General features: G+C 53.8%; 1 protein-coding gene across 2 annotated transcripts in view; it reads left to right on the forward strand.

Annotated features, from left to right (window-relative positions):
- ADGRA2 (adhesion G protein-coupled receptor A2) overlaps positions 1-27,889 on the forward strand; it is a 45,539-nt gene that overhangs the window by 5,421 nt on the left and 12,229 nt on the right. For both annotated transcript variants that reach the window (XM_055295952.2, XM_055295953.2), the window contains exons 2-6: positions 12,490-12,561; positions 26,306-26,377; positions 26,679-26,750; positions 26,906-26,977; positions 27,269-27,432. In XM_055295952.2, the coding sequence (XP_055151927.2) occupies positions 12,490-12,561; positions 26,306-26,377; positions 26,679-26,750; positions 26,906-26,977; positions 27,269-27,432 (452 nt within the window). The remainder of the gene's footprint in view (positions 1-12,489; positions 12,562-26,305; positions 26,378-26,678; positions 26,751-26,905; positions 26,978-27,268; positions 27,433-27,889) is intronic.

Raw genomic sequence — 27,889 nt, forward strand, 5'->3', positions numbered from 1 at the left:
GGCCCGAGGGCAGGACAAGGATGCTGGTGGAGGGGCAGGCCCAGGCCAGCGCCCCCACCCCCTTCTCTTCCACCAGCTTTCCCCCATATGGTTCTCATAAGGTCTGGGCGCAGAGACAGCAGCCAGAGGAAGTGGCTGTGTACAGAGAGCTTTTGTGAGAGAAGAGGGGGAGGGGGAAAGAGCGAAGAAAAAGAAGGAAAGAAGAGAGGGAAGAGGCCAGAGACAGAGAAGGCCAGGGCAAGCCCGGAGACTCCAGCACCCACTCCCCTCCCCACCCAGGGGTGCAGCTCTCAGCTGCGGCACCCCCACCTGGGCTCCGGGACCTCGCCAGTTCAAAGGGAGGGGCCCAGCAGAAACCTCAGTCTCTCCTGGACTCTTCCCCACCACCCACTGGAGAAGCTGGAGGTCGCTAGCTCGGGATCCAGGGATTCCACCCATCCATCCTCTGGGGCCTGGAAGCCCCTCCCCTGAGGGCTCCCTCTGCTGCAGGATGTTAGAGTCAGGGTCCCATCCTAGGGAGAGCCCTGGGCAGAGCTCAGAGCTCTCTGGGGCTCACTGGTTGAATGAAAAACACTGCAGAGGCCATCATGCTGGCTCCTAAGGGGGCACTTGTGACTCCGCCCCCAGTGGGTCCAAGACCCCGAATGTGTTATTTGGCCGGAGTTACTCCTGCATGTGCATGAACCTAGCCACTCCTGAAGCCACCGAAGTCCCCTCCTGCTGGCTACCACGGCTCTCCCCTCTGTGATTAGGGAGGGGGAGTGGCAACCCCCGTCCTGGGGGGGGAGTGTGAGAATTTCCCCCAAAGGCACAGGCAAACCAATGTAATTTGAACCTAACCATAAATTGACCCTTCAATGCGGGGTCATGTTTTTAAAGAAAGAGTTTCTAAGTTTATCCCACATGGGAGTCATTGGGAGAAGAACCCTTTCCTGATGGAGGATAAGCTCCAGCCACCTCTGAGTTGATCGCTGTCCTTCCACTCCATGGAGGCACTGGCTGCTCCCCTCAGCAAAGTCCAGAGAGGGGAAGAGAGTTCCCAGACGCCACACAGCCTGGACCCAGACACCGATATCCTCCCCATCACCCCAGAGGTAGAGGCTGCCCCAGCCTCCCTGGGAGCAGCCAGAGAGCAGGGGCGGGGAGAGGAGGGAAATGGCCCCAGACTGGGGGACCAGAAGGAAGATCCGGTAACCGCTAGGAAGGGCTGCTCAGAGGGGCTGTTTATTTTCATTCCCCCAGCCCAGCCGCTCTGTTCTATTTACAGCTCAGACACTGACAGGACAAAGCTGCCTCCTCCCCTTCCTCCCTCCTCCGGGGGCCCCCATCCTTCCCAAACTCCAGAACATTCCTTTGCTTTCAGGACTGGGTTATGGGGGGAGGGGGCAGAGAAGCCATTGAGTGTAGGTCACTCCAGCAGCCTCCCAGGACACTCTCAGCTCTCCCAGCCCTTTCCTGGGAGCCAGGGAGGTGTGCAGGATGGATGGGGCCAGGTGAGGCGCGGGAGCCCCATCTGTCACAGAGGAGCAGGCAATGGACAGGGTGGGAGGGCGAGTCCTGGGGAGGGAGTTCCAGCCTCAACCAAGGGGCCAGACATCTCCCAGCTGGGAAGGGAAGAGAAGGTCTCAGGGCCCCCTCTACCGCCTCTGTTCCTCCCTCTCCTCCTCCCTTCCCCTGCCAGGGCTCCTAGCCTTGCTGGGAATTATGTATCGAGGGAGAAACTATGACTTCAGGCTTCAGGAGACTCAGCGTCCAGGATGGGAAAGACCATCAAAGATAAGGTGTGGGGTCTCCAGTCTACCCCCAGGGAGGGGCCAACCTGCCCACGGTGAGACACACACACACACACAGCTCTTAGCCAGGCAGCTCTAACTAGACCCCAGGGCTCCTGCCTCCCATCCCCTCTGCTGTTATCCTGTGCAGGTGGGAACCCAGAGACAAAGCCACCAAGGGCAGCCACATCTCCAGGAGAAAGGGAGAGGAAGTAAGACAGACAGATCTGGAAACTCTGAAACTTCTCAGACCTCTTGAAAGCTTCACCACCCTCACTCTCAAACAGTGACACTGCCCCAGCCAGCAGGGGCCCCGGAGGCCACACCTGCCCACTCTGCTGATGGCAAGGGTGTTTTCTGATGAAAACGCAGGCACGTGGGACTGGGAGTTTAAGGGGCCTGACCCCAAAAACAGTACTTCCTGACTTCACTTGAGGAGGGTTGCGGAGATATAGAATAGGTTAGCAGGCGGGAGATCAAAATACAGGTTTATTGTTGATAAAAGCTGTTGAAAGACCTAGCTTAGAGGTTCAGCAGCAATGAGTTTAGTCAGAGCTGCCCACCCAGGGGACATCCGAGTCCCATTCCCAGCCCCTCTGAAGGAGAGCCCCCACATTAAACAGCTCTGCAGGCAGGAAGGTCTGGGGCCTCTTTGCACACTGACCAATCAGAGGAGCCATCCCTGGAGATGGGACAGGGCAGATGCCCTAATCCGTTTTCCTCCACATGGATACATGAGCCAGGGAAAAAGGGCTCCCCCGACCCCCTAATGGCCTAACAAGTACAAGCGTATTCATGGGGTCCCTGTACAGAAGCACTGCATGGAGTATTTGAAATCAGTCTGACCCAGGAAATGTGCAACCCATGGTCTCTAAAACGCCCTTCCAACTGTTTCCTCTTCCTCTCTGGCACCACCTTGGGTAGCTTCAGACAATGTGACCCCTATGGGTGTGGCATCCCAGAAAGGCTGTACCATGGAGCCAGGCTCACTCACAGAAGGATGGATGCTATCTCCTAGGTGCTGGGGAGAGAGAGGGAATTGGAGGTAGAAAGAAACTGCCATTTGGCTTGGGGAAACCCAGGGCTCAGCAGTGAACTCTCTGTTGACCAAACAGCCCCTCCATCCTGGAGCTCTGCCCCTGTCACTCAGCCAATGCCTACAGTGTATCTTCGCCCCATGGGAGGAGGCAAAAGAGCCAGGCTCTGCCCTTCTGTCCTTACAGTCTCCTGGAGACAGGTACCAGTTTACAACGCCGGACAGGATCAGGGCAGCAAATAGAGCTTCTAGGGAGGAAAGGTCAAAGACGAGTATCTGCGTAGGTAGAAAAGACTGATAACTTCGATCCTTTTGGGTCTATTTGTATTTTAAAAGAGGTCTGTGCCGCGCGTGTTGGCCTTTCGCTGTAATCTCAGCTATTCTGCAGGCTGAGGCAGGGGGATCACTTGAGGCCAGGGGTTCAAAACCAGTCTGGGCACATAGAGATCCGTGTCTAAAATTTTTTTTTTTCTTTTTTGGCCGGTCATGGTGGCTCACGCCTGTAATTCCAACACTTTGGGAGGCCGAGGTGGGTGGATCACGAGGTCAGGAGTTCCAGACCATCCTGGCTAACACGGTGAAACCCCGTCTCTACTAAAAATACAAAAAATTAGCCGGGTGTAGTGGCACGCACCTGTAATCCCAGCTACTCATGAGGCTGAGGTAGGCGAGTCACTTGGACCCGGGAGGTGGAGGTTGCAGTGAGCCGAGATCATACCACTGCACTCCAGCCTGGGTGACAGAGTGAGACTCCGTCTCAAACAAAAAACAAACAAACAAAAAATATTTTTTTTGTTAGCCGGGCATGGTGGCATACTAGCTAGTCCAGAGGCTGAGGCAAGAGGAGTTCAAGACCAACCTGGGCAACATAGAGAGACCTCCATCACCACCTACCCCCAAAGAGGTCTGCTTTCTTCACCCAAAAGCTTGGCTCCCCCCGGGGAGCTTTTAGGTTGTGCATGGAGGAAATGTTTAAGGTCAACTGGGGGTAATATCCCAGCCTCCACAAATCAGGGGAACACAGACACACACATAGATAAACATTCCATCCTGTTGGACACATCTCCCTCCACCTCCTATGAATGGAAGTTTGCAGATATGCGATGTATGATTTATGTTTGTAGGACTAGCCTGTTACACAAGGCTGAGTGCAGAGTGGCTGTTAGGTAGCTCTGAGCAATGAATGAATGAATGGATGAATGAATGAATACCTAACTGTGGATGACTACATCAGACTACGTTCCTTGTCCTCAAGCCAGGATGCTGTGACACCCAAATCCCCATCAAGGTATACTGATTAGCCCCAACAAATACCTGTAGCCCATTTTCTTTTTCTTTTTCTTTTTTTTCTTTTTTCTTTTTTTTTTTCTTTTTTGAAACACAGTCGAGTCTCACTCTGTCACCCAGGCTGGAGTGCAGTGGCACAATCTTGGCTCTCTGCAACCTCTGCCTCCCGGGTTCAAGTGATTCTCCCGCCTCAGCCTCCCTAGTAGCTGGGACTACAGATGCGTGCTACCTTGTCTGGCTAGTTTTTGTATTTTTAATAGAGACGGGGTTTCACCATGTTGGCCGGGCTGGTCTCGAACTCCTGACCTCAAGTGATCACCCACCTTGTCCTCCCAAAGTGCTGAGATTACAGATGTGAGCCACTGCGCCCAGCATGTAGCCCATTTTCTTAGGTTTCTGTCTCCAGGTTCTGTCCCAAAGCCACAGATTCCCTTCCCATCCAAGCCCCAGTTTCTTGGTTCCCCCTGCTCACCACCAAGTTGGGGTGCCCTTGTAGCGAGGGTAGATTAAAGAAAGGAGACCAGACCTATGAGAGAAGGCAGGGTGGAGCAGGACTCACTGCAGGTCTGTTTTCTCTCATGGCCTGGGCCTCCAGCCCTGCCTGGACAGCCCAGCTTCCAGGCTGGGTTCAGGGGCAGTCTCAGGACCCAGTCCCCTAAAGCCCCTCCCTAGGCCTCCTTCTATGGCCAGTCGGTGTTCAGGGCTGACCGGACAGGTGTCCAACCCAGGGAAGGGTGGCAGGGAAGTGCAGGAGCGGGCAGGACACCTTACATGTCCTCCCCAACATTTATGTCTCTTGCAGTCAGGCTAAATGCATGTGAAGGCAGCCACGGAGGGACGGGAAGTCACAGGCCAGCCTTTCACCTGAGGTTGTGTGTTGAAACAGGGCCTGTGCACGGCGAGCATCCTCACTTTTGGAGGTCTTACTGTCATATCAACCATACTAAAATGTACCCACATCCGTCATCGAACATAATAATTATTGCTAATGACATAGTATGACATTGGGTAATTATGTCATTAAGCATTGGTTAATTTCCGTCTTTGCAGCATCTATATTTTAGAGGCAATGCTTCTTTTTTAGGTTTTAGGCGTCTCTTTGGGCCCTGGAAATGCTCAAAAGCACAGCGCCTGCAGGGGAGGCTGAGAGCTCTGATTTCGGTGGGGGTTCGAGCCCCAGGGCTTTTTGGCATCAGCAAGCAGACCGCCTCCTACCCTGATGGTTTCCCTAAGACACGGCCAAGCTGCCAGTGGCAGGTGTTGGAGACGGGGCCTCCCAGACTCTAGGAACCTAGTGATGGCCTGAACCGATGGAGGCTTCAGGATCAGACTCCCTAGGAGTATGGATACCCCAAGTCCAGTGAGGAGCTCATTGGGTCTGAGTGGTTGGCAGGGGGCTGACATGCATGACTCTTCCCGCACATGTGAGAAACATTTAGTTGAGGCATGTGCTGTGTGCCCATGTGACTTCTGCAGGGTCATCTTTGATGTCGGGGTGGTATCTGGTACGTTCCTGCGGCTGCCCAGAGCCCACAGAGCCTCTCTGTAGACGCCAGCCGCTTGCTCCCGTGGCCTCCAGCCTCATTAGTGGGAACTCTGCTTGCTTCTCTCCCCCAAAATAGGACCCCAGCCGGGAGAGAGTTCTGGAATGGACTCGGTGTGCCCCCTCTCTCTGGCCAGATTTCAAACTCTGAAGTAGAGAACAGGAGACTCCAGGGACTGGCCCTCCTTCCTGTGAAAAGCTTGACATTAGGAGTGGGAGAAGGGCGTGGGAGGGAGGGAAGAAAGAAGCTGAAGATGCCTGGCCAGGCCAGCCAGGGCTCTGGGGCAGAGCTAGTGTGTGGTTGAGCAGGAAATCTACCTGGCTGGCCCCCGTGAGGTTTTAGGGCCAGAGGACGGAGCGGGTTGAGGAGGCGTCTGTCTTGTGGGGGTTGAAGAGGGCCTTGGCTGACCCTGTGTCTGTGTTGGATGGACTGTGGGTCCAACGCCCCCTCCTTCCCTGCCCAAGTGACCACTTTGCCTGCTTTCCTCCCAGGGGACAGCCTAGAATGGTGGGAACATTTTTCTGCCCATTGGATGAAGCTGTGTGTTTGTGTGTGTGTACATGCGCGTGCGTGCATGTTCATCCCCATCAGCAGTGTTGTAATGCCCAGCTTCCTACCTGCCCATAAAAATGCCAGACCCAGCCAGGCACAGTGGCTCATCCCTATAATCCCAGCACTTTGGGAGGCTGAGGCAAGTCGATTTCTTGAGTTTAGAAGTTCAAGACCAGCCTGGGTAACATAGTGAGATCCTCGTCTCTAGAAAAACTTTTTTCTTTCTTTCTTTCTTTTTTTTTTTTTTTTTTTTTTGAGACAGAGTCTTGCTCTGCTGCCCGGGCTGGAGTGCAGTGGCATGATCTTGCCTTACTGCAACCTCCACCTCCCGGGTTCAAGTGATTCTCCTGCCTCAGCCTCCAGAGTAGCTGGGATTACAGGTGTGCGCCACCACACCCGGCTAATTTTTGTTTTTAGTAGAGATGAGATTTCACCATGTTGGCTAGGCTGGTCTTGAACTCCTGGCCTCAAGTGATCCACCCACCTTGGCCTCCCAAACTGCTGGGATTATAGGCATGAGCCACCTCATCTAGCCTCTACAAAAACATTTTTTTTTTTTAATTAGCTGGTCATGGTGGCGCATGCCTATAGTCCTAGCTCCTGGGGAGGCCAAGGTGAGAGGATTGCTTGAGCTCAAGAGGTGGAGGCTGCAGTGATTTGTGATCATGCCACTGCACTCCAGCCTGGGCAATAGAGCGAGACTTGTCTCTCTTAAAAAAAAAAAAAAAAAAAAAAAGACCAGATCCCTGCACTATCTGTCTAAAACTGCCTGCCCTCCTCTCCCCAGACAGACCCACCACAAGGCACCCTCTGGAGAATAGAACCAGCAAGCTCAATGTCACTGGAGGCCCCTCTCTGGATAATCCAGGTCTAGAGTAAACTTCCTCAGACCTCTCCAGGTTGTTAAGGCCAAAAGATCCAATGCTGGGTATCTGAGGACTCGAATCACACAGCGATCTGCCTGAGGTCTTTCCAAGAGCTAGAAATTCGGCAAGAAGGGGGCCCCTTGGAGGAGAAGGATGAAAAGGCCTTTGCCTGGTGCCTGCGTCTGCGAGTGGGTCAGAGGGTGGGGAATCAGGACCATGTTCTCTGCAGCAAGAAAATATCTCATTTCAAGACTTTCAGGGCTGGAATTGGTGCTGGGCTAGCCAAACCGGAAGCGTGGGCTGCAGCTGCCCCCCACTCAACTCAGCCCTTGCCTCCCAGCACGCACAGAGGCTGCCTCAGAGAGAGAGGGGTGGGTGGAGGGAAGAGAGAGAGAGAGAGACAGACAGACAGACTGGGCCTGCATAAAGTCTGGACTCAGGGCGGCTTGGGGAGGGATGGGAGCCGGTCTCAGAGATAAGCTATTCTGGGCCAGAGGCTCGTCCTTGCCCTCCTCTGGGGCAGGTCCCCGATCTGTCACTCTGCTCCCACCCTGCACACGGACACGAGTGCACTTGGTCCGCAGCTGGTCTGAATTGAGATGTGTTGGCAGAGAATAGAGTAGTAGGACATTCCAGAGTCCTAAGACTTTGTACCAAAATCAAAACGAAAGTATCTCATTAATAATTTTATATTGATTACATATTGAAATAATATTTTGGATATTGAGTTAGAGTTAGATCATATATATATACATAAATATACATATACACACACACACACACACACATATATATTTTTAGAAACAGGGTCTCGTGAGGTGGCTCACGCCTGTAATCCCAGCACTTTAGGAAGATAAGGCAGGCAGATCACAAGATCAAGAGATCGGGACCATCCTGGCCAACATTGTGAAACCCCGTTTCTAATAAAAATACAAAAATTATCTGGGCGTGGTGGCATGCACCTGTAGTCCCAGCTACTTGGCAGGCGGCGGCAGGAGAATCGATTGAACCCGGGAGGCGGAGGTTGCAGTGAGCTGAGAGCACGCCACTGCACTCCAGCCTGGCGACAGAACAAGACTCTCTCTCTCAAAAAAAGAAGGAAACAGAGTCTCGCTCAGGCTGGAGTGCAGTGGTGCAATCACAGCTCACTGCAGCCTCAAACTCCTGGGCTCAAGTGATTCTCTTGCCTCGTCCTCCCAAGTAGCTAGGACTACAGGCAGGCCGCCATGTCTGGCTACTTTTTAAAAAATTTTTTGTAGAGACAGGGTCTTGCTATGTTGCCCAGACCGGTCTTGAACTCCTGGCTTCAAGCAATTCTCCTGCCTCAGCCTTCCAAAGCACTGGGATTACAGGCATGAGCCACTGCATCGGGCCTAAATAACGTATGTTCTCAAAATGAACATTTAGGCCGGGTGCAGTGGCTCACGCCTGTAATCCCAGCACTTTGGGAGGCTGAGGCGGGTTGATCACGAGGTCAGGAGATCGAGACCATCCTGGCTAACACGGTGAAACCCCGTCTCTACTAAAAAAAATGCAAAAAAATTAGCTGGGCGTGGTAGCAGGTGCCTGTAGTCCCAGCTACTCAAGAGGCTGAGGCAGGAGAATGGCGTGAACCCGGGAGGTGGAGCTTGCAGTGAACCGAGATCGCGCCACTGCACTCCAGACTGGGCGACAGAGCAAGACCCTGTCTCAAAAAAAAAAAAAAAAAGAAAGAAAGAAAAGAAAAAGAACTTTTATACTGTGTGTGTGTGTGTGTTTTTTTTTTTTTTTTTTTGAGACGGAGTTTCACTCTCGTCACCTAGGCTGGAGTGCAATAGTGTGTTCTTGGCTCACTGCAACCTCCGCCTCTTAGGTTCAAGAGATTCTCCTGCCTCAGCCTCCCAAGTAGCTGGGCTTACAGGCGCCTGCCACCACGCCTGGCTAATTTTTTGTATTTTTAGTAGAGATGGGGTTTCACCATGTTGGCCAGGCTGGTCTCAAACTCCTAACCTCAGGTGATCTGCCTGCCTCAGCCTCCCAAAGTGCTGGGATTACAGATGTGAGCCACTGTACCCAGCCAACTTTTTTTTTTTTTTGGCGACAATTTTGCTCTTGTTGCCCAGGCTGGTGTGCAATGGCACAATCTTGCCTCACTGGAAGCTCCGCCTCCCGGGTTCAAGTGATTCTCCTGCCTCATCCTACCGAGTAGCTGGGATTACAGGCATGCACCACCATGCCTGGCTAATTTTGTATTTTTTAGTAGAGACGGGGTTTCGCCATGTTAGCCAGGCTGGTCTCAAACTCCTGACCTCAGGTGATCCGCCTGCCTCAGCCTCCCAGAGTGCTGGGATTATAGGCGTGAGCCACCGCACCTGACCCAACTTTTAAACTTTTTAAATGTGGCTACTAGGAAATTTAAAATGGGCTGGGTGCAGTGGCTCACACCTGTAATCCCAGCACTCTGGGAGGCCGAGGCAGGCGGATCACCTGAGGTCAGGAGTTTGAGACCAGCCTGGCCAACATGGTGAAACCCCGCCTCTACTAAAAATATAAAAATTAGCCATGCATGGTGATGGGCACCTGTAATCCAGCTACTCTGGAGGCTGAGGCAGGAGAATCACTTGAACCCTGGAGGCAGAGGTTGCAGTGAGCTGACATCATGCCATTGCACTCCAGTCTGGGCCACAGAGTGAGACTCTGTTTCAGAAAAAAAAAAAAAAAAAAGCCGGGCGCGGTGGCTCACGCTTGTAATCCCAGCACTTTGGGAGGCCGAGGCGGGCGGATCACGAGGTCAGGAGATCGAGACCACGGTGAAACCCCGTCTCTACTAAAAAATACAAAAAATTAGCCGGGCGCGGTGGCGGGCGCCTGTAGTCCCAGCTACTCGGAGGCTGAGGCAGGAGAATGGCGTGAACCCGGGAGGCGGAGCTTGCAGTGAGCCGAGATTGCGCCACTGCACTCCAGCCCGGGCGACAGAGCGAGACTCTGTCTCAAAAAAAAAAAAAAAAAGAAAAGAAAATTTAAAATGACATGCACTTGCAATGGTTTTGTTGTTGTTGTTTTTGTCATCTCTCTGTTAAAGAATTTGGGGTATTTGAAGTGGGTTAAAGGCTAAAGAGTTGGGAAAATGTGAGGAACCACCCCCACCAACACCACCTCTGCCCCACGCTGGGCAGAGCTCTCAGACTGAGATCTCAGGTTTTAATATTGAGGATTTGGGAGTTGCAGAATTTTTTTGGGTTTTTTTTTTTTTTTTGAGTCTGGGTCTCACTCTGTTGCCCAGGCTGGAGTGCAATGGTGCCATCATAGCTCACTGTAGCCTTGAACTCCTGGGCTCAAGCAATACAATCCTCCTCCCTCAGGCTCCTGAGTAGCTGGGACTATAGGTACCATGCCACCAGGCCCAGCTAATTTTTTATTTTTATTTATTTATTTATTTTGTAGAGACAGAGTTTCACTATGTTGCCCAGCTGGTCTTGAACTCTTGGCCTCAAGTGATTTGCCCGTCCCAGCCTCCCAAAGTGCTAGGTTACAGATGTGAGCCACCGTACCCAGCCCCTTGTCCAACATTTAATGTAAACTCTGGGGTATAGGAAGGGCATGAACTGGGGGTGGAGTGAGGCAGGCTTTGACTTTAAAGTCAGAACCTGTCACCTTCCAGGCATGATGGCTCGTGCCTATAGTGCCAGCTACTCAGGCAGAGGCAGGAGGATCCCATGAGCCCAGGAGTGAGGCTGCAGTGAGCTCTAACTGTGCCACTGCACTGTAGCCTGGGTGACGGAGCAAGACCTCGTCTCTAAAAAAATCTTTTTTAAATTTCTTTTAAAGAGCCTGTCACCACTCAGAGGCCACCCCAGCCCCACCAGGGCCTGATGAGACCTTTAGAGGCCTCTAGAGGCCCTAAGAATGGCCAGGATTATGATTCATCACCAACACCCCATGTATGAAATGAAATAAAACTATCCTAACCCATAAAATGAGAATAATAAATAAAATAATAAAATGAGTTTATAGAAGGTCTAATATCCCATATAACGACTACTGTGATGTACTTTTTGACATATCAACATTGTGCATGTGTGTGTGTGTTTGTGTGTGTGTAAGCATTTTGGAAACTCAGCCAACCTACCCCCCTACCCATCACTTCCCACCAGGAAATGTCACCATTGGAGGGACCATTAGGCAGGGACTGGATGGGTGGGAGGGATCTATGGAGTGGGGAGAAGGAAGGAAGGAGATGAGGTCTCCACCCCTCCCATGGCCCTAGAAAGCCCCTTCAACGCTTTTCCATGCTTCCCTCCATCCTGGCCACTGTCTTCTCCCCGAGCCAATGGAAGACAGAGCAGCTGGAATGTCAGCCGTCGGGGGTCTCCCCATTGCCCCTGGTCTGTTCACCCACCACTTCCAGGAAGCTTCGAGGCTCATCTCTTTGCCAGCTCTTCTTAGGGCTTGTTCCTTCCCACTTCCCCCTCCCTTCCAGTCCAGCCTGGAGGCCGCTCGCTCAAGGAAAGGCCCAGGGCCTGCACCTCTGGCCTTCCCAGGTCAGTTCTCTACCCTTGAGACCAAAGAAGGGAGACCCTTTGCATCAGCCCAGGGCAGGCAAGAGTTTGGGCGGAGAGGCTCATTAAAGCTTTCTAATAAGCAATTAACTGGGGGATGAGCCCTTTGGCTGGCCTGGATCTCCCTCCTCCCAGCAGGGAGCTTGGCAGAGAAAGCCTGAGTGGGTGGGCGGAGATGAGACACTCGGTATCTCTCAGTCACTTGGGGCCCCTTTCCTCCTCCCCTAAATACAAACGAATAAATAAACAGAACCCGAGGCGCAGAGGCTGAGGCTGAGGCCTGGCTTCCCCTACACTTGGGGCTCCATTGGCTTTCTGCCAAGGCTTCAGAAGGCTTAGGAGGCTAGGGTGCGGCCACTGTGCGCTCAGGCCCTCTGAGATGGGGGCCTGTGAGGTCCTCTGCTCACAGGTGAGAGTATGCGAGCCTCCGAGGAAGGGCAGCTCCCGCCTGCCTCCAGACCTGCTGGGCATCCTGGCCCCGTGCAAGCCATTCTCCCCACCACTCTCCTCGGGATATTGGGTGAAGGGCTTGAGCAAGGATGGAACTGTGAAGGGCATGAGGGGGCATCGAGGGTCAGCCCTGTGGTTCCAGAGTGGAAACGGGGCATCACAGCGTCACCCCCACCTGCTCAGCCCACCTCCCACCTGCACACAGAGCCCCACGTCAGAGCCAGGCTTGGAGGAGACTCAGGGCAGGAAGGCCTGACTTGGGGCTGGGTGGACCGTTGGCCGGCTTCTCCCTATAATCTCCGGAAGTAGAGGGTGGGGCTGCTGCCTCGCACAACTCCAGGGGGCGCCGTTCACACAGATGCAAGCTGGCCCCACCAGTGGTGAAAGCAGATGCCCAGCACGTAACAGCACCTTCTCCTGTCTGTGTTCTCTCTGTCTCTTCAGGCTCTTGAGCAACAACAAGATCACGGGGCTCCGCAATGGCTCCTTCTTGGGACTGTCGCTGCTGGAGAAGCTGTAAGTGCTGGGGAAGGTGGGGTGGAGGAGGGGGATGGCCATGATGGCAAGAGGTCACCCCGGGGAGGAGGAGGAACGCTGGTTGCTGAGTGACTCCAGAACCTGCCGGCCAAGCAGGGCCCGGAGTTAGACCCACTAGGACCCTGCCCAGGGCTTGACCAACAAGGGGAAGCCAGAGAGGCGCTGGTATGGAACGAGAAACCAGCTCCTCCGCCAGCCACGGCGAGAGAAGCGGGGAGCGGGCTCTGAGAAGCTCATTAACGCTCTTTAATGAGCAATTAGCTGTGAGGGCTGAGCTGGGGGCCCAGCATAAAAGGGCTGAGGGCGGCTTAAAGCGACTGACTGCGGCCCTTTTCTGCCTTTCCTACAAACAAATCAACAAACAAAGCCCCAAGGTGGCTGAGGGTGGGGAGGGCCGATCGTTTCCAAGCCTCTCCCCCACTCCAGCCCACCCCACCCTGGTTCAGAGCCGCCTGGGCAGTGGCAGCCTTCAGGCTGGCCTTGGCCCTGGGGCTACCAGGGCCCCGCTAGCCGGCTGGAACCTCATTCCCAGAGCTGGGGCCCCTGGGTCTGGTGGGGCCAGTGTGGGGAAGAGGGTTATCGAGGAGGAGCTGGTGGCTGTGAGTTGTTAGGGAAATGGGCGGACGCAGAAGCCCTGCCCTCTCCGCATGGGGAGAGTGTTCACAGGGCTCGTGGAGAGGTAGGGTAAGCTCTGGGTGAGAGACCTCACTCAGCCGCTTGGGCCAGTCACTGAAGCTGCCAGACTCAGGAATGTAATCACCCTCTCTCTAAGTCCCCTGCTCCGTCAGTACAATCCAGGGACCACAGCCTGGACCACAGCTCTGGGTCCTTGCCCCTCCATAGAGGAAGCCTGGGCCTCCCACCTCTCCTACAGCCTGACTCTTGCTTTCTCTCTCACGCCCCATCCCCTCTCCCATCTCTGCTCTCAGGCATTCCTAGTTCCTCCGACAGGGAGGGCCCTTGGCCCTTCTAGCACTATTTTGCCCAAATGGGTCAGCGTAATGGGAGACACAAAAGAATAAAGGTGTGACGCCTGCTCAAAAAGAGCCCAGGCGATTGCAGTCCAGGGGAGACCACAAACAATGCCATGTATATTAGAATTAAATATATTGGGGTCTGGGCGTGGTGGTTCTGTAAATCCCAGCACTCTGGGAGGCCGAGGCTGGAGGACGGCTTGAGCCCAGGAGTTCAAGCCTGCAGTGAGCTGTGATTGTGCCACTGCACTCCAGCCTGTGTAACAGAGTAAGGCCATGTCTCTTAAAAACACACACACACTTAGGCCGGGCGCGGTGGCTCACACCTGTATTCCCAGCACTTTGGGAGGCCGAGGCGGGTGGATCACTTGAGGCCAGGAGTTCGAGACTAGCCTGGCCAACATGGTAAAACCCCGCCTCTACTAAAAATACAAAAATTAGCTGGGCATGGTGCTGCATGCCTGTAATCCCAGCTACTCGGGGGCTGAGGCACCAGAATCTCTTGAACCTGGGAAGCGAAGATTGCAGTAAGCTGAGATTGCGCCACTGCACTCCAGCCTGGATGACAGAGCGAGACTCTATCTCAAACACACACACACACACACACACACACACACACACGGCTGGGTGCGGTGGCTCATGCCCATAATCCCAGTACTTTGGGAGGCCAAAGTGGGTGGATCACGAGGTCAGGAGTTTGAGACCAGCCTGGCCAACATGGTAAAACCCCGTCTCTACTAAAAATACAAAAATTAGCCGGGCATGGTGGCGTGCGCCTGTAGTCCCAGCTGCTCAGGAGGCTGAGGCAGGAGAATTGCTTGAACCCGGGAGGTGGAGCCTGCAGTGAGCTGAGATTGCGCCACTGCACTCCAGCCTGGGGGACAGAGCAAGACTCTGTCTCAAAAAGAAAACAAAATACACACACACACACACACACACACACACACACACACACACACGTAGATTAAGGTTCTTGTCAAGTTCAAAGGAGGTGTCAGCAAAGTCCAAAGAAGTAATGGAGACACAGTATGGATGTGACATGGTGTTGACATCTCTCACCATGACAGCAGCCTCGTGAAGGAGCCTCCGTGACACCTATTCCACAGTGGAAGGGAAAGCCTCTGGCCCCAAGCCCCCGAAGCTGGGAGGAAAGAGTGATGGCCTGGCTGGGTTCCTGGGAGTGGGAAGGCACAAATCCCATATTTGGGCAGAAAGGTAGAGCAGGCTGTCTACCAATCTGGGACAAGCTGGGGATAGCAGGGGGACCTGCGATGGTGACAGCGACATGTGCACACAGCTCCATGACTAGGTCCTTCTGACCATCTGCTCTGTGGCTCACAGACAGAGTGGTCTTGATGCAGAGAAAGGGCTGCCACCAAGCTGCTATCTAAGTCTCCTTGGTGCCAGGCATGGTGGCTCACACCAGTAATTCCAAAGCTTTGGGAGGCAGGCAGATTGCTTGAGCTCAGGAGCTCAAGACCAGTCTGGGCAACATAATGAGACCCTGTCTCTAGAAAAAAAATTTTTTTTAAATTAGCCAGCCATGGTGGTATGCACCCATAGTTCCAGCTACTCGGGAGGCTGAGGTGGGAATCGCTTGAGCTGGGGAAGTTGAGGCTGCAGTGAGCCATAATTGTGCCACTGCACTCCAGCTTGGGCAAAAGAGTGAGACCTTGTCTCTCTAAATAAATAAATAAATAGGCCAGGCATGGTGGCTCATGCCTGTAATCCCAGCACTTTGGGAGTCCAAGGCTGTCGGATCACCTGAGGTTAGGAGTTCAAGACCAGCCTGGACAACATGGTGAAGCCCTGTCTCTACTAAAAATACAAAAATTAGCCGGGTGTGGTGGTGGGTGCCTGTAATCCCAGTTACTCAGGAGGCTGAGGCAGGGAGAATTGCTTGAACCCGGGAGGCATAGGTTTCAGTGAGCTGCGATCGTGCCATTGTACTCCAGCCTGGGTGACAGGGCAAGACTCCAGCTCTAAATAAATAAATAGAAATAAAAGTCCTCTTGGGTGCCAACAAAGAGGGAAAGCAGCTAAGCATTTGAGAGCTCTGTGTCCTCTGCTCAGCCCAGGCTTGGTCTTGGAGGCAGTCTTGGAGTCGCAGGAAACCAGATGTCCTTCCAGGGGTCTTTGGAGGAAGGCAAGCCGCAGTGGCCTCTTCAGCCACTGCCCTGCCGCTCTCAGGCTGGCACCTCCTGCAGTGGCTCTTCCTCCTCCTCCTTAGCACACACAAGTGAGAAGGTGCTGCACAGAGCCCCTGGTGGCCTCACTGACATCTCCCCTTCTTCAGCCTTGCCCCTGTCTCCTTGTCCTTCAGTGTCATGAGAGCACATTTTTCTGATGAAGATGAAAAGATGGCCTGTCCTTCTCCAGCACCAAGGCTATGGAGGCCACATAGCAAGTGCACCCCGAGCATGGCAGGCAGTCAGAAGAACCAGGGCAGCAGCAGCTCACGAGAGGCAACATCTGGCTTGATGCCGAGTCGTGCGATGTAGGAGCAGCGCTAGAGTGGGAATTCTAAACGCTGAGTCCCAGCTCCTGCTCTGTGCTGGTCACCCTATCCATTCATTCTGTAGGTGCTCACTGAGCCCTTCTATGTGCCACGCTCTGTTCTAGGCATTGGGAGTGAGCACAGGAGATCAGGTGCCTTCCCCTCCCGGCCCTTACCTCTACTGATAGGACCCAGAAAATAGCAAATAGGTGTGTGGTGTGTCTGGAGGCCTAAGTGCAGCAGAGAAAAACAAGACAGGATAAGGAGGAGAGAAAGCAAGAGGGCCAGGGGTGCTATTTTATGTAGTGAGGTCAGGAAGGCCTTGCTGATGACATGCCTGGGCATGAGACCTGAAGGGACGAGAAAGGAAGCCCAGAGCTCTCAGGAAGGATGAAGAGAGCAGGCATTGCCAAGGCCCCTGGGTTCAGGGAATGCCTGGGGAGTCTGAGAAACAGAAGGGCAGTGTGGGCTGGCAGAGCGAGCCAGGGGGAGGTGGCAGGAGACAGATAGGATGTGATGCCGGGGTGGGTACTGGGGTGGCCTTCGATTCCTCATTGTCAGAAGAGCTAGGGTAGATGGGGTGATTTGGGAAGTGCATTATGGATCTAAAATTCTATGATCCTTGGATGTGTGTGGGACACCCACAGTGCCCATAGGGAGAAGATGATCACAGAACCCAGTGACAGGGCCAGGCTTTCCAAAGGAGGGGCCATCTGGGCAGAAGGGTGTGCCATGGGCAGCAGGACAGGGATGGTGCTTGTTCAGGGCTGGAGGAGCTCAGGGTCTCCAACGTGGTCACTGATCACTGCTGTATTTATATATACAAATACTTATTATTATTTTTTGAGATGGAGTCTCTCTCTGTCACCAGGCTGGAGTGCGGTGGCACGATCTCGGCTCAGTGCAACCTCTGCCTCCTTGGTTTAAGTGATTCTCCTGCCTCAGCTTCCCAAGTAACTGGGATTACAGGCACACGCCAAGACGCCCAGCTAATTTTTGTATTTTTAGTAGAGACAGTGTTTCACCATGTTGGCCAGGATGAGGATGGTCTCGATCTCTTGACCTTGTGATCCACCCACCTCGGCCTTCCAAAGTGCTGGAATTACAGGCATGAGCTACCGTGCCTGGCCTTTTTTTTTCTTTTTTGAGACAGCGTCTCACTCTGTCACCCAGTCTGGAGTGCAGTGTCACAATCTTGGCTCACTGCAACTTCCACCTCCCAGGTTCAATTGATTCTCCTGCCTCAGACTCCTGAATAGCTGGGATTACAGGTACGTACCACCACACCTGGCTAATTCTTGTATTTTTAGTAGAGACCGGGTTTCACCATGTTGGCCAGGCTGGTCTCAAACTCCTGACCTCAAGTGATCCGCCCGCCTCGGCCTTCCAAAGTGCTGGGATTACAGGCATGAGCCACCGCATCTGGCCATGAAGACATTTTTTAAAAAGGAATTGATTGACATGATTGTGGGGGCTGACAGACCCCATATCTGTAGGGCAGGCCAGCAGTCTGAGATGTCAGGCAGGAGCAGATGCTGCAGTCTTGGGGCAGAATTTCTTCTCTAGGAAGCCTCAATGTCTGCTCTTAAGGCCTTCAGCTGATTGGATGAGGCCCACCCACATCATATAGGAGCATCTCCTTCACATGAGGTCAGCTGATGGAAGATGTCAACCACATCTACAAAATACCTGCACAGCGACATCTAGATTCATGTGTGATTAAACCACTGGGTACTATAGCCTTGGTCAAGCTGACACAAAACTAACCATCACAACTACTATCCCCCCAGAAGGAGAGGGCCCTTGGGTAATACAGATGCTGGGCCTCCCTCCTGGAGATTCTAATTCATCTGTCCCATGGGGCCTGGGAATTTTTTACATGCTATGCAGGCAATTCTCATGCTCATCCAGGTTAGGTGCCAGTGGGCAAGATGACCCCTAGACTGAGGGCCTATTCATCAGGAATAAGACTCCACGGGCTGGCATGTAGTTGGTGCTCAGGAAACACTGATCCCTCTGTCCTGTCAAATTCAGATGTCTAGGCTTGGGCGGCTGAGGCCATGGCAACTTGACATCCCACAGTCTATGAGCAGCACGTCCCGTGGGAGGGTTGGGGCCCAGTCTGCTAACTGAAACGGAAGCTCCAGGCTGTTGCAGAATGTGCTTGCATGGCCTCCTTGGCTGAGAGCCCCTTGGGTCTTTGCAAATGGGCTGTGTGTACGTGAGGGGGTCGCCTTGTTGGACAGGAGCTGGAGTAGATCTGCGTGGTATCTGTTTTGCAATGTAGGGTCCTGAGGCCAGCATGGGCAGGGTGGGCAAGGAAGAGGCCACAGAGCAGATGCCCAGTGGGGATATGTCAGAGATGATCATCCAGAGAGGTTGGGGGTAGGGGTGGAGATGGGGGGCACACGCCTTTATCAGCCAGGTAGGATAGACAGGAAGACCTGAAACAGAGCCCCGCAGAAACACCTCCTGGGCCACCCAGGGAGTGTACAGAAGACCTGCCTTGCACCTCTGGGCCCTCTCTCTCCCCCATCACCCTCCAGCATGGCCAAGACTGTTTCTTGCCCAAAGGAAAGACTTTTGGGGCAGAGAGGAGCTGATGAAAAAGCGCTGGACTCCATTTGGTGTGAAAAGCAGCCTGGAGTGGAATCATCCCTCCTTCTTTCACCTTCCGGTGCCTCTCCCAGCCCTGGGTTACTCACCTGGAAAATGGGGCTATGAGGAGTTGTTACAGGAACAGAGGAAGAGTTCCTTACACAGAATGCATGGCAGCACAGGCTTCCAGTATATGGCAGGCAGTTCCCTTCCCCTCTGAAGGTTTCCCAGTTGCTAGATGTTACCCTGGCCGCCTATCATTTGCATAGATTTGCCTACAGTTCCCAGCCTTGAGCAGGCAATTGTGTAGCTGAAATATACATGCTCCAAGTACAGCTGGTGATTCATTCCCGGGGATCCCCTGCCAAGCACATGCAATGGGGAGCAGGCCGCAGGAAGACTTTTCTGGGGGGCTCTGAGGGTGTCAGTCACAGTAAGATGCCTCTAGACCAGGGACCAAGCCAGCTAGGGCAGACAGCCGGAAGAGAGGCCAAGGGAGCAAGACTACGTGCCTGCCAGCGTATGGGTCTGTGTGGACACCGGCCCCCAGAGGCTCGTGCACGGCTAAAGGAGTCTGGGGAGGGGAGCCCGGTCAGCCCCAGGATGATTTGTCATTACTTAATGAGATTAATGAGCCCCGGGGGCTGGTATGCAGGGGTGCTGAGGCGCTCATTAGAAGCAGATGCTCATGGGAACGAACGAAAGTGGCAGCCTGGGGGTGGAGTGAGGCTCGCCCCACGCCAGGTGGCTTCCATTAATCTGTGGGCGGGGCTGAGGGTGAGGCTGCTGGGCTCTGTCCCTCCTCCCCTCCCCGTCCCCAACAACACCGGGGAGGAATGCCACAGGCAAGCTGCCTGGACTCTGGCACCACTGAGGCCCAGGAGGGAAGGCTGATGTGTTCAGGGACAGCCCTCTTGTTGGCCATGGTAGCCCCCATGCCTGGCATGGGGTACATGCTCAATAAATAACCTGTGGATTGTTATCAGAGACAAGAGGGGCCTGGAGGATGGGACTAGAACCTCTCCCTTCCTCCCCTAGACACTTCTATACCTGCAGGGTGTCCTGGCCCACTTCTCAGCCAGCCCCCACTTTCTAGTGAACCCTAGAAGTCTTGTAGGCCTAGGGAAGGCTGCTTTGTGGCCTCCGAACCTATAATTTGGTTTTCAAAGCCACAAGCAGGGAGGTCTGTGGGGGCCAGAGGGAGTTGACTCTCTGCCACCCCACCCTGCCTGTATGTGGGTACACACACACACACACACACACAGACACACAGTCATAAAAACTCACATGCTCTTTAATGGCTCTAGTGAGATATAATTTACGTGCCATAAAAGTTCACCCGTTTTAAAAAAAGTGTGCAATTCAGTGGTTTCTAGTATATTTTACAGAATTGTGTAATCACCATAATCTAATTTTAGAACATTTTCATCATCTGCAAAAGAAACCTTGAATCATTAACAGTCACTCCTCATTCCTCCACCCCCTCTTCCCCCAGCCCAAGCAACCACTAATCTGCTTTCTGTCTATAGATCTATAAATCTGCCTGTTCTGGACATTTTCTATAAATGAAATCATGCAACAGGCAATCTTTCATACCTCGATTCTTTCAGCATGGTACTTTCACGGTTCACCCATGTTATAGCACTTCGTTCCTTTTAATGGCCAGATAATATTCCATTGTATGACTACACCACATTTTGTTTATCCCTTCATCTCTTAAATATTTGGGCGGATACTACTTTTTTTTTTTTTTTTTTTGAGATGGAGTCTCACTCTATTGCCCAGTCTGGAGTGCAGTGGTGTGATCTTGGCTTGCCGCAACCTACTCCTCCCGAGTTCGAGTGATTCTCCTGCCTCAGCCTCCTGAGTAGCTGGGATTACAGGCACGAGCCACCATGCCTGGCTAATTTTTGTATTTTTTAGTAGAGACGGGATTTCACCATGTTGGTCAGGCTGGTCTCAAACTCCTGACCTCGTGATCTGCCCGCCTCACCCTCCCAAAGTGCTGGGATTACAGGTGTGAGCCACTGTGCCCAGCGTTTTTTTTTTTTTTTTTTTTTGACAGAGTCTCACTGTAGCGCCCAGGCTAGAGTGCTAGAGTGCAGTGGCATGATCACGGCTCACTACAGCCTTGACTTCCTGGGCTCAAGCAATTCTCCTGCCTCAGCCGCCTGAGTAGCTGGGACTACAGGCATGCACCACCATGCCTGGCCAATTTTTATTTTTGGTAGAGATAGGAGTCTCACTGTGTTGCTCAGGCTGGTCTCAAACTCCTGGTCTCAAGTGATCCTCCTACCTCAGTCTCCCAAAGTGTTGGGATTACAGCCTTGAGCTACCACATGTGGCCAGTTTCTACTTTTTGCTACTGCGCACAATGCTGCTGTGAACATTCAGCTATGGGTTCTTGTGTGGATGTATGTGTATTTCTCTTGGATATATACCTAGGAGTGGAATTTCTGGGTCATATGGTAACCCTAACTGTGAAACTGTTTTCCAAAGTGTCTGCACCATTTTACATTTCCACCAGTAATGTGTAAGGGTTCCAGTTCTCCACATCGTCATCAACACTTGCTGGAGTCTCTCTTTTTTATTACAGCTGTCTTAGTAGGTGTCAAGTGGCTTTGATTTGCATTTCCCTTACTGCTGGTGATGTTGAGCATCTTTGCATGGGCTTATTGGCCATTTGTGTGTCTTCTTGGATAAAATGTCTATTCAGATCCTTTGCCCATTTTTTTCAACTGGGTTATTTGTCTTTTTGCTATTGAGTTGTAAGAGTCCTGTATATATTCTAGATAGACATCCCTTATCAGATCTGATTTGCAAATATTTTCTCTCGTTCTGTGGTTCTCTTTCACTTTCTTGATGATATCCTTTAAGGTGCAATTTTTTTTTTTTGAGATGGAGTTTCACTCTCGTTGCCCAAGCTGGAGTGCAATGGCATGATCTCAGCTCACTGCAATCTCCGCCTCCTGGGTTCAAGTGATTCTCCTGCCTCAGCCTCCTGAGTAGCTGGGATTACAGGCGTGCACCACCACGCCCAGCTAGTTTTTGTATTTTTAGTGGAGACAGGTTTCACCATGTTGGTCAGGCTGGTCTTGAACTCCTGACCTCATGATCTGCCCACCTTGGCCACCCAGAGTGCTGGGATTACATGCATGAGCCACCATGCCCAGCCTGCCCATTTTTTTCAACTCGATTATTTGTCTTTTTGCTATTGAGTTGTAAGAGTTCTGTATATATTCTAAATAGACATCCCTTATCAGATCTGATTTGCAAATATTTTCTCTCATTCTGTAGTTCTCTTTCACTTTCTTGATGGTATCCTTTAAGGTGCAATTTTTTTTTTTTTTTTTTTTTTTTTTTTGAGACGGAGTTTTGCTCCTGTTGCCCAGGCTGGAGTGCAATGGTGTGATCTCAGCTCACTGCAACCTCCACCCCCCGGGTTCAAGCGATTCTCCTGCCTCAGCCTCCTGAATAGCTGAGATTACAAGGCTCCTGCCACCACACCCGGCTAATTTTTTGTATTTTTAGTAGAGACAGGGTTTCAACATGTTAGCCAGGCTGGTCTCAAGCTCCTGACCTTAGGTGATCTACCTGCCTCAGCCTCCCAAAGTGCTGGGATTACAGGCATGAGCCACTCACCTGGCCAAAGGTGTAAAATTTTTAAGTTGTTATTAAGTCCAACTTAACAATCTTTACTTTGTTTCCTATTTCACCCCGTTTTGCTTTTTCTGAACTTTTATTAATCCGTTACTCCCTCCTCCTTTCATTGCTTCTGCTCACAAACTCATTCTTACACACTCAGCTCCCAAAGCCTCTGTTTTCCCAACAACAGCATGGGGCATGATTTGCTCCCAGGAATCCTCCCTCCACATCTGGCTTAGGGGAATCTTCCTCCTGCATATTGACAGAGATACACGGAAGGGGTGGCCTGGAGTCAAGGGGCAATGGGTAGCAGGGAGGGGAAGTGCCATCAACACCCTGCGTCTTTACCAGGTTCCAAGGACAGGGCTCTGTGGAAGCATATCTGCACGTGCTTCCACAAGCTACTCTAGCTTCACCTGAGAAATGGAGGGATCAGATCAGACCATCCAGCAAAGGGCTTCTATCATTTTTTTTTAAGAGTCTCACTCTGTCGTCCAGGCTGGAGTGTAGCAGTGTCAAGATCTCAGCTCACTGCAACCTCCACCTCCCAAGTTCAGGCGATTCTCCTGCCTCAGCCTTCCGTGTAGCTGGAATTACAGGCGCCCGCCACCACACTGGCTAATTTTTTTTTTTTTTTTTTTTAGTAGAGACGGGGTTTTCACCATGTTGGCCAGGCTGGTCTCGAACTCCTGACCTCAGGTGATCTGCCCACCTCAGCCTCCCAAAGTGCAGGGATTACAGGTGTGAGCCACCGCGCCCAGCCAGGGCTTCTTAACTTGCGCTCTACGCCCCTCTGGAAATTGTATGCATAGTGATGAGTGTAGTGAGTTTTTCTCGGGCAGAAGTTCATGGCCTTCATAGGTCTTCAAAAGGATGTGCTAAGCAAGAAAGGCTCAAAACAACCAGGCTATAGGAGACTTGCAGGTCCCAAAAATGTCCAAGTCTTATGGCAGCATTTCTCCTGCCCCGAGGGAGGACATAGCTTCTTACCCAGAGGGACCAGGCAGCATCGGCTTCCCATGGGTCCTTCAGGCTCTCAGAGCTTGGCCCAGGGAGCCGAGACAGGCCAGCTCCCAAGAACACTCCTGGGGGCTGCCTTGGTCACCCCGAGGCTCCTCCCCAGGCAGGCTCGAGGCAAGGGAGAAGGCATGCCCACCCTCCGTGGAGGTGGAGGCGCCCTCTCCAAGGCCCCAGCATGGCTGGGCTGCAGGAAATCGAGGGCAGGAAGAGAGGCTAGGGCCTGGGTGCCGCCTCGCTCCCATCTGCAGAGCATCAGTGGGGCAGGCTGGTGGGGGCTTTTGAGGGGGGCCGGGGAGGAAATGAGAATAAACACAAGTGAGTGGGGAGGGAAGGGGGGCTGCGCCTAAGCCCCTTGGCAGCCCATGAAGGGAAGTGACACAATGAGGAATGTGTTTCTCTCTGCCCGTCCCCGACGTGGGGGTGGGAGGCTGAGCCCTGAGAATGGCCAGACCCCAACAGGGGCCAGGGGGCACAGGCTGGGACAGCCCCAGAGGGGCAGGCGGTGAGGATGGGGTCTGGCAGCAAAACGGTGGGGGCTGGGCCGGAGGGGCACCCCTGGCAGCCAGGATACTTATCCTGCATCCCTCTCCCTCAGCCAGGGGCCTAGGATCAGTGTCCTGGCACAGTCCCTGTGTGCTCCCCGCTGGGGGGCACCTCTCAGCACACCCCAGCGTGGAAGCCATCCCTCCTCTAGGGAACTGGCCCCTTCTGGTGGCCCCTTCCCTTCCTTCTCCAGGGACTTGGGGTCATGGAGGCCGGCTGAATCCTTCGAGTCCTTCCTATGGGAAGGAGCTGAGGGTGAGGGCTCCCCTGGCCGTGGGAAGGGCTGTGCACAGTGTTTCTGTCCCCAAGCGGGACTGTGCACAAACAGGCCCCCTGGTGGGACAGTACGTCCCCGTCCTGAACACCCATTTCCTCTCCTCCCAGCGGGCAGCCGGCTTGGTTAACCCCCTCCTGCCCAGTAATCCAGAGACGTTGATGAGGCTGTGGTGGGCAGGGCCAAGAGCCTCCTCAGCCCCCACCCCTGACCCCCTCCTCCATCTGGGCTGAGGGGTGGCAGGGCCTGGGAAAGCAAGTGGGCCCCAGAAATCTCTGTGGATCTCCTGCCTTCCCGCCACAGCCCCTTCAGACAGGGGTCCCCCACCCTTGCCTGCTGCCTCACAATCTCCTGCCAGTGGGTGGGAGCCAAGAGGCCACTCTCTCCATCTCAGACCCAGGACAGGGAGGCCTGCTGGGCTGTGAGCCCCATGAGCTCTATGGAGCCTGAAGCCTGTCCTGGTTTAGCTCAGGAAAGAGCCAGCTGGCCTTTGAGTAGGTGGGCAATTGGCCCCACCCACCCTGCCTTCTAGGCATCTATCCCTGGCTGTGCAGGGCACAGAGGACAGGGTGAGGGAGAAGGCCAGTGAGCAGGCACCCACCTTGGTCTTCTGTGGTCCTGCCTGCCCCAAGAGCCCAGGGGCCTGCCCTGGCAGGTGTGGGGTTGGGGCAGGCAGATACCCAGCAGGTCGCCTGTGGGTGGGCACTGTCTCCTCAGCCCTGTCCCTGCAGCCCCGGGGGCAGGTGAGGAAGGGGGCAGAGAGTTGTGCCCAGGCCACGATTGAATTTGAGCCACAGACTCAGGGCTGGAAGGCTGCAGACTTACCTGCCGCTCACTCCTCTAGGCCAGGTTTGGCCCCTGGGATCCCTGGGGGGTCACAGCCCCCTTCTGTCCTGTCTCCCGACACTACGGGCTCCTGCGGAGACCCATGGAGAAGACAGGACTGAGGACCTTGAACAAGCTGTCACCTCCCTGGCTTCCTCATCTGAAGGAGGAGGCTGGACAGGACTTACACCCCTGCCCTGGAGAGGAGCCAGGCAGAGTCCACCTGGGCCTCGTCCAGCCACCTGACGTATTTCCTCGCCTGTCAGACAGAGAGGGGCACAGGGATAAAACAGCCATAAAAATACCCCCCTTGGCTGAGCGCGGTGGCTCACACTTGTAACCCCAGCACTTTGGGAGGCCCAGGCGGGAGGATCACTTGAGCCCAGGAGTTCAGGACCAGCCTGGGCAACATAGTGGGAACCCGTCTCTACCAAAAAAAAAAAAATTTTTTTTTAATTAGCAGGGTGTGGTGGCGCACACCTGTGGTGCCAGTTGCTTGGGAGGCAGAGGTTGGAGGATGGCTTGGCCCAGGAATTTGAGGTTACAATGAGCCACGATCACACCACTGCACTCCAGCCTGGGTGACAGAGAGACCCTGCCTCAAAAACAAAACAAAACAAAAAAACTACCCCTCCCATGTGCCCCCTCCCCTGCCCACAAAGGCCAGGCTCAAGAAGCTTCTACCTTTGTATAGCAATTTACAAAAAACCATGACACCTATTTTCAAATGCTTCCCAGGGCAACCCCGGAGACCTGCAGGGCAGCCCGGAGGTGGGGCAGGGTGGGAAAGGAGGCCTCCTAACTCTCAATCCAGGGCGCTTTCCGTGTCGTCCGAGGCCCTTTTGATCCCATCTCTTGGCTTCTTCATCCTCTCTCCGTTCTGACCAGTGCCCCCTGATGGTAGCCAGGGAGGCGGAGGAGGCCTGTCCGAGGGGATGGTTCTTTTTTTTTTTTTTTTTGAGATGGAGTCTCGCTCTGTTGCCCAGGCTGGAGTACAGTGGTGCTATCTTGGCTCCCTGCAGCCTCTGCCTTCCGGGTTCAAGCAATTCTCCTGCCTAGCTGGGACTACAGGTGCATGCTGCCACGCCCGGCTAATTTTTTTTTTTTTTTTTTTTTTTTGTATTTTTAGTAGAGACGGGGTTTCACCATGTTGGCCAGGATGGCCTTGATCGGGGTGGTTCTTTAATCCCACCTCCCACCCAGTGCTGAGGAGAGCAGAGGTTTAGCAGGAAGTCAAGTCCCTGAGAAACCCAGCAACAACACCACGGTGACAGTGAGGACCCCTCCCAGGGAGCAGGGCAGCTCCAGTGGGGAGAGGTGTGAGGGCCTCTGCACTTGCCTCTGCAGGGACCTGAGGAACAACATCATCAGCACGGTGCAGCCCGGCGCCTTCCTGGGCCTGGGGGAGCTGAAGCGCTTGTGAGTGGCATGCCCTCCCCTGACCCCCACCCCTCCCCTCCTGAGGGAGAAAGTCACCCCTCCTGCTCCATGCCCACCCCTTTCCTCTCACCCACCCACACCTGCCCCTCCTTTCCGCTCGGGTGCCTTGGCTGGGGTCAAAGGAGCCGGCATTTCCAGTCCAGCTGTGGCCTGGCCCCAACCTCATCTCCTTTTTCATCCCACCCCCCACACAAGCCCCGGCCCCACCCATGTGTTCCTCACAAGTGGACCCGCGTGCTGCCACGTGGCCGACTCGCTGAGGTTGCCTGTGTCTCTCTAGAGATCTCTCCAACAACCGGATTGGCTGTCTCACCTCCGAGACCTTCCAGGGCCTCCCCAGGCTTCTCCGACTGTAAGTGATGGGGTGAGAAGTGGGGAGGGGAGGAGAGGGAAGAAGTGCATAGGAAGCAAAATGTGGCCCCCAACCCTTCCACATCCCACCTGCTCTCCTCCGCCCGCCCATGGACACCCTAAGACCCCATCTCAGTTGTCCCCTGTCCCCTGCAGAAACATATCTGGAAACATCTTCTCCAGTCTGCAACCTGGGGTCTTTGATGAGCTGCCAGCCCTTAAGGTTGTGTGAGTATCTCTTCCTAGTGCGAGGACCCAGACCCCTGTCCCTTTCTCTGCCCAGGAGGGATGTATAAGCATCATGACCACCAGGACCGGCCTCACGAGTGGCCACAGCAGACAGTGCCTGAAATGCCCCCACGATCACCTTCCCGCAATGGCCCGGGGCAGAGATGGTGCACATAGACCCAATTCTGCCCCTCCTACCCTCTCCAGCCTTGTCCCTCCCTGGGGCCCCAGGCCACCCATGAGCCCACACTCCCTCTGCTCTGCTCCGTGACCCCTCTGCCCACCCTGCAGGGACTTGGGCACCGAGTTCCTGACCTGCGACTGCCACCTGCGCTGGCTGCTGCCCTGGGCCCAGAATCGCTCCCTGCAGCTGTCGGAGCACACGCTCTGTGCTTACCCCAGTGCCCTGCATGCGCAGGCCCTGGGCAGCCTCCAGGAGGCCCAGCTCTGCTGTGGTGAGCAAGTCCCCCCAACTACACATCTACCAGGGACCCTGCCTCTCCACCAACCCAGGGCCCAGACACGAGCCTCCCCTCAGACCCACAGATTTTTACCTTTGTATTGCAATTTGCAAAAGACCACGACACTGAGTCCTGCTCTTGCATTTAGGGAGACCTTATCTTTATGTATACATCACCATCTGAGATGTGCTGCCCAGCACAAAAAGGCTTTTCTGTGCTCTCTTTCATTACAGGTTTGCAACAGCTATCCCACAAAAAGAATCACATTTACTATCCCAGTGACCCTCCCTGTGAGGCAGGGCCGGTGTTATTCTCCCCACTTCTCCTATGACTGTGCGCTGGGCGTGTCCTCCAGGGCATCCCCTTTCCCTCGGTGTCCTGGGGTCAGTCCTCCATCAGCTTTTCTAAGCCCCCTTGGGACTCCTTGTTTGTGTTTTCATCTGGCCCCACC

Source organism: Symphalangus syndactylus, chromosome 10 (genome assembly GCF_028878055.3).
Source record: "Symphalangus syndactylus isolate Jambi chromosome 10, NHGRI_mSymSyn1-v2.1_pri, whole genome shotgun sequence".
NCBI classification, from domain to species: domain Eukaryota; kingdom Metazoa; phylum Chordata; class Mammalia; order Primates; family Hylobatidae; genus Symphalangus; species Symphalangus syndactylus.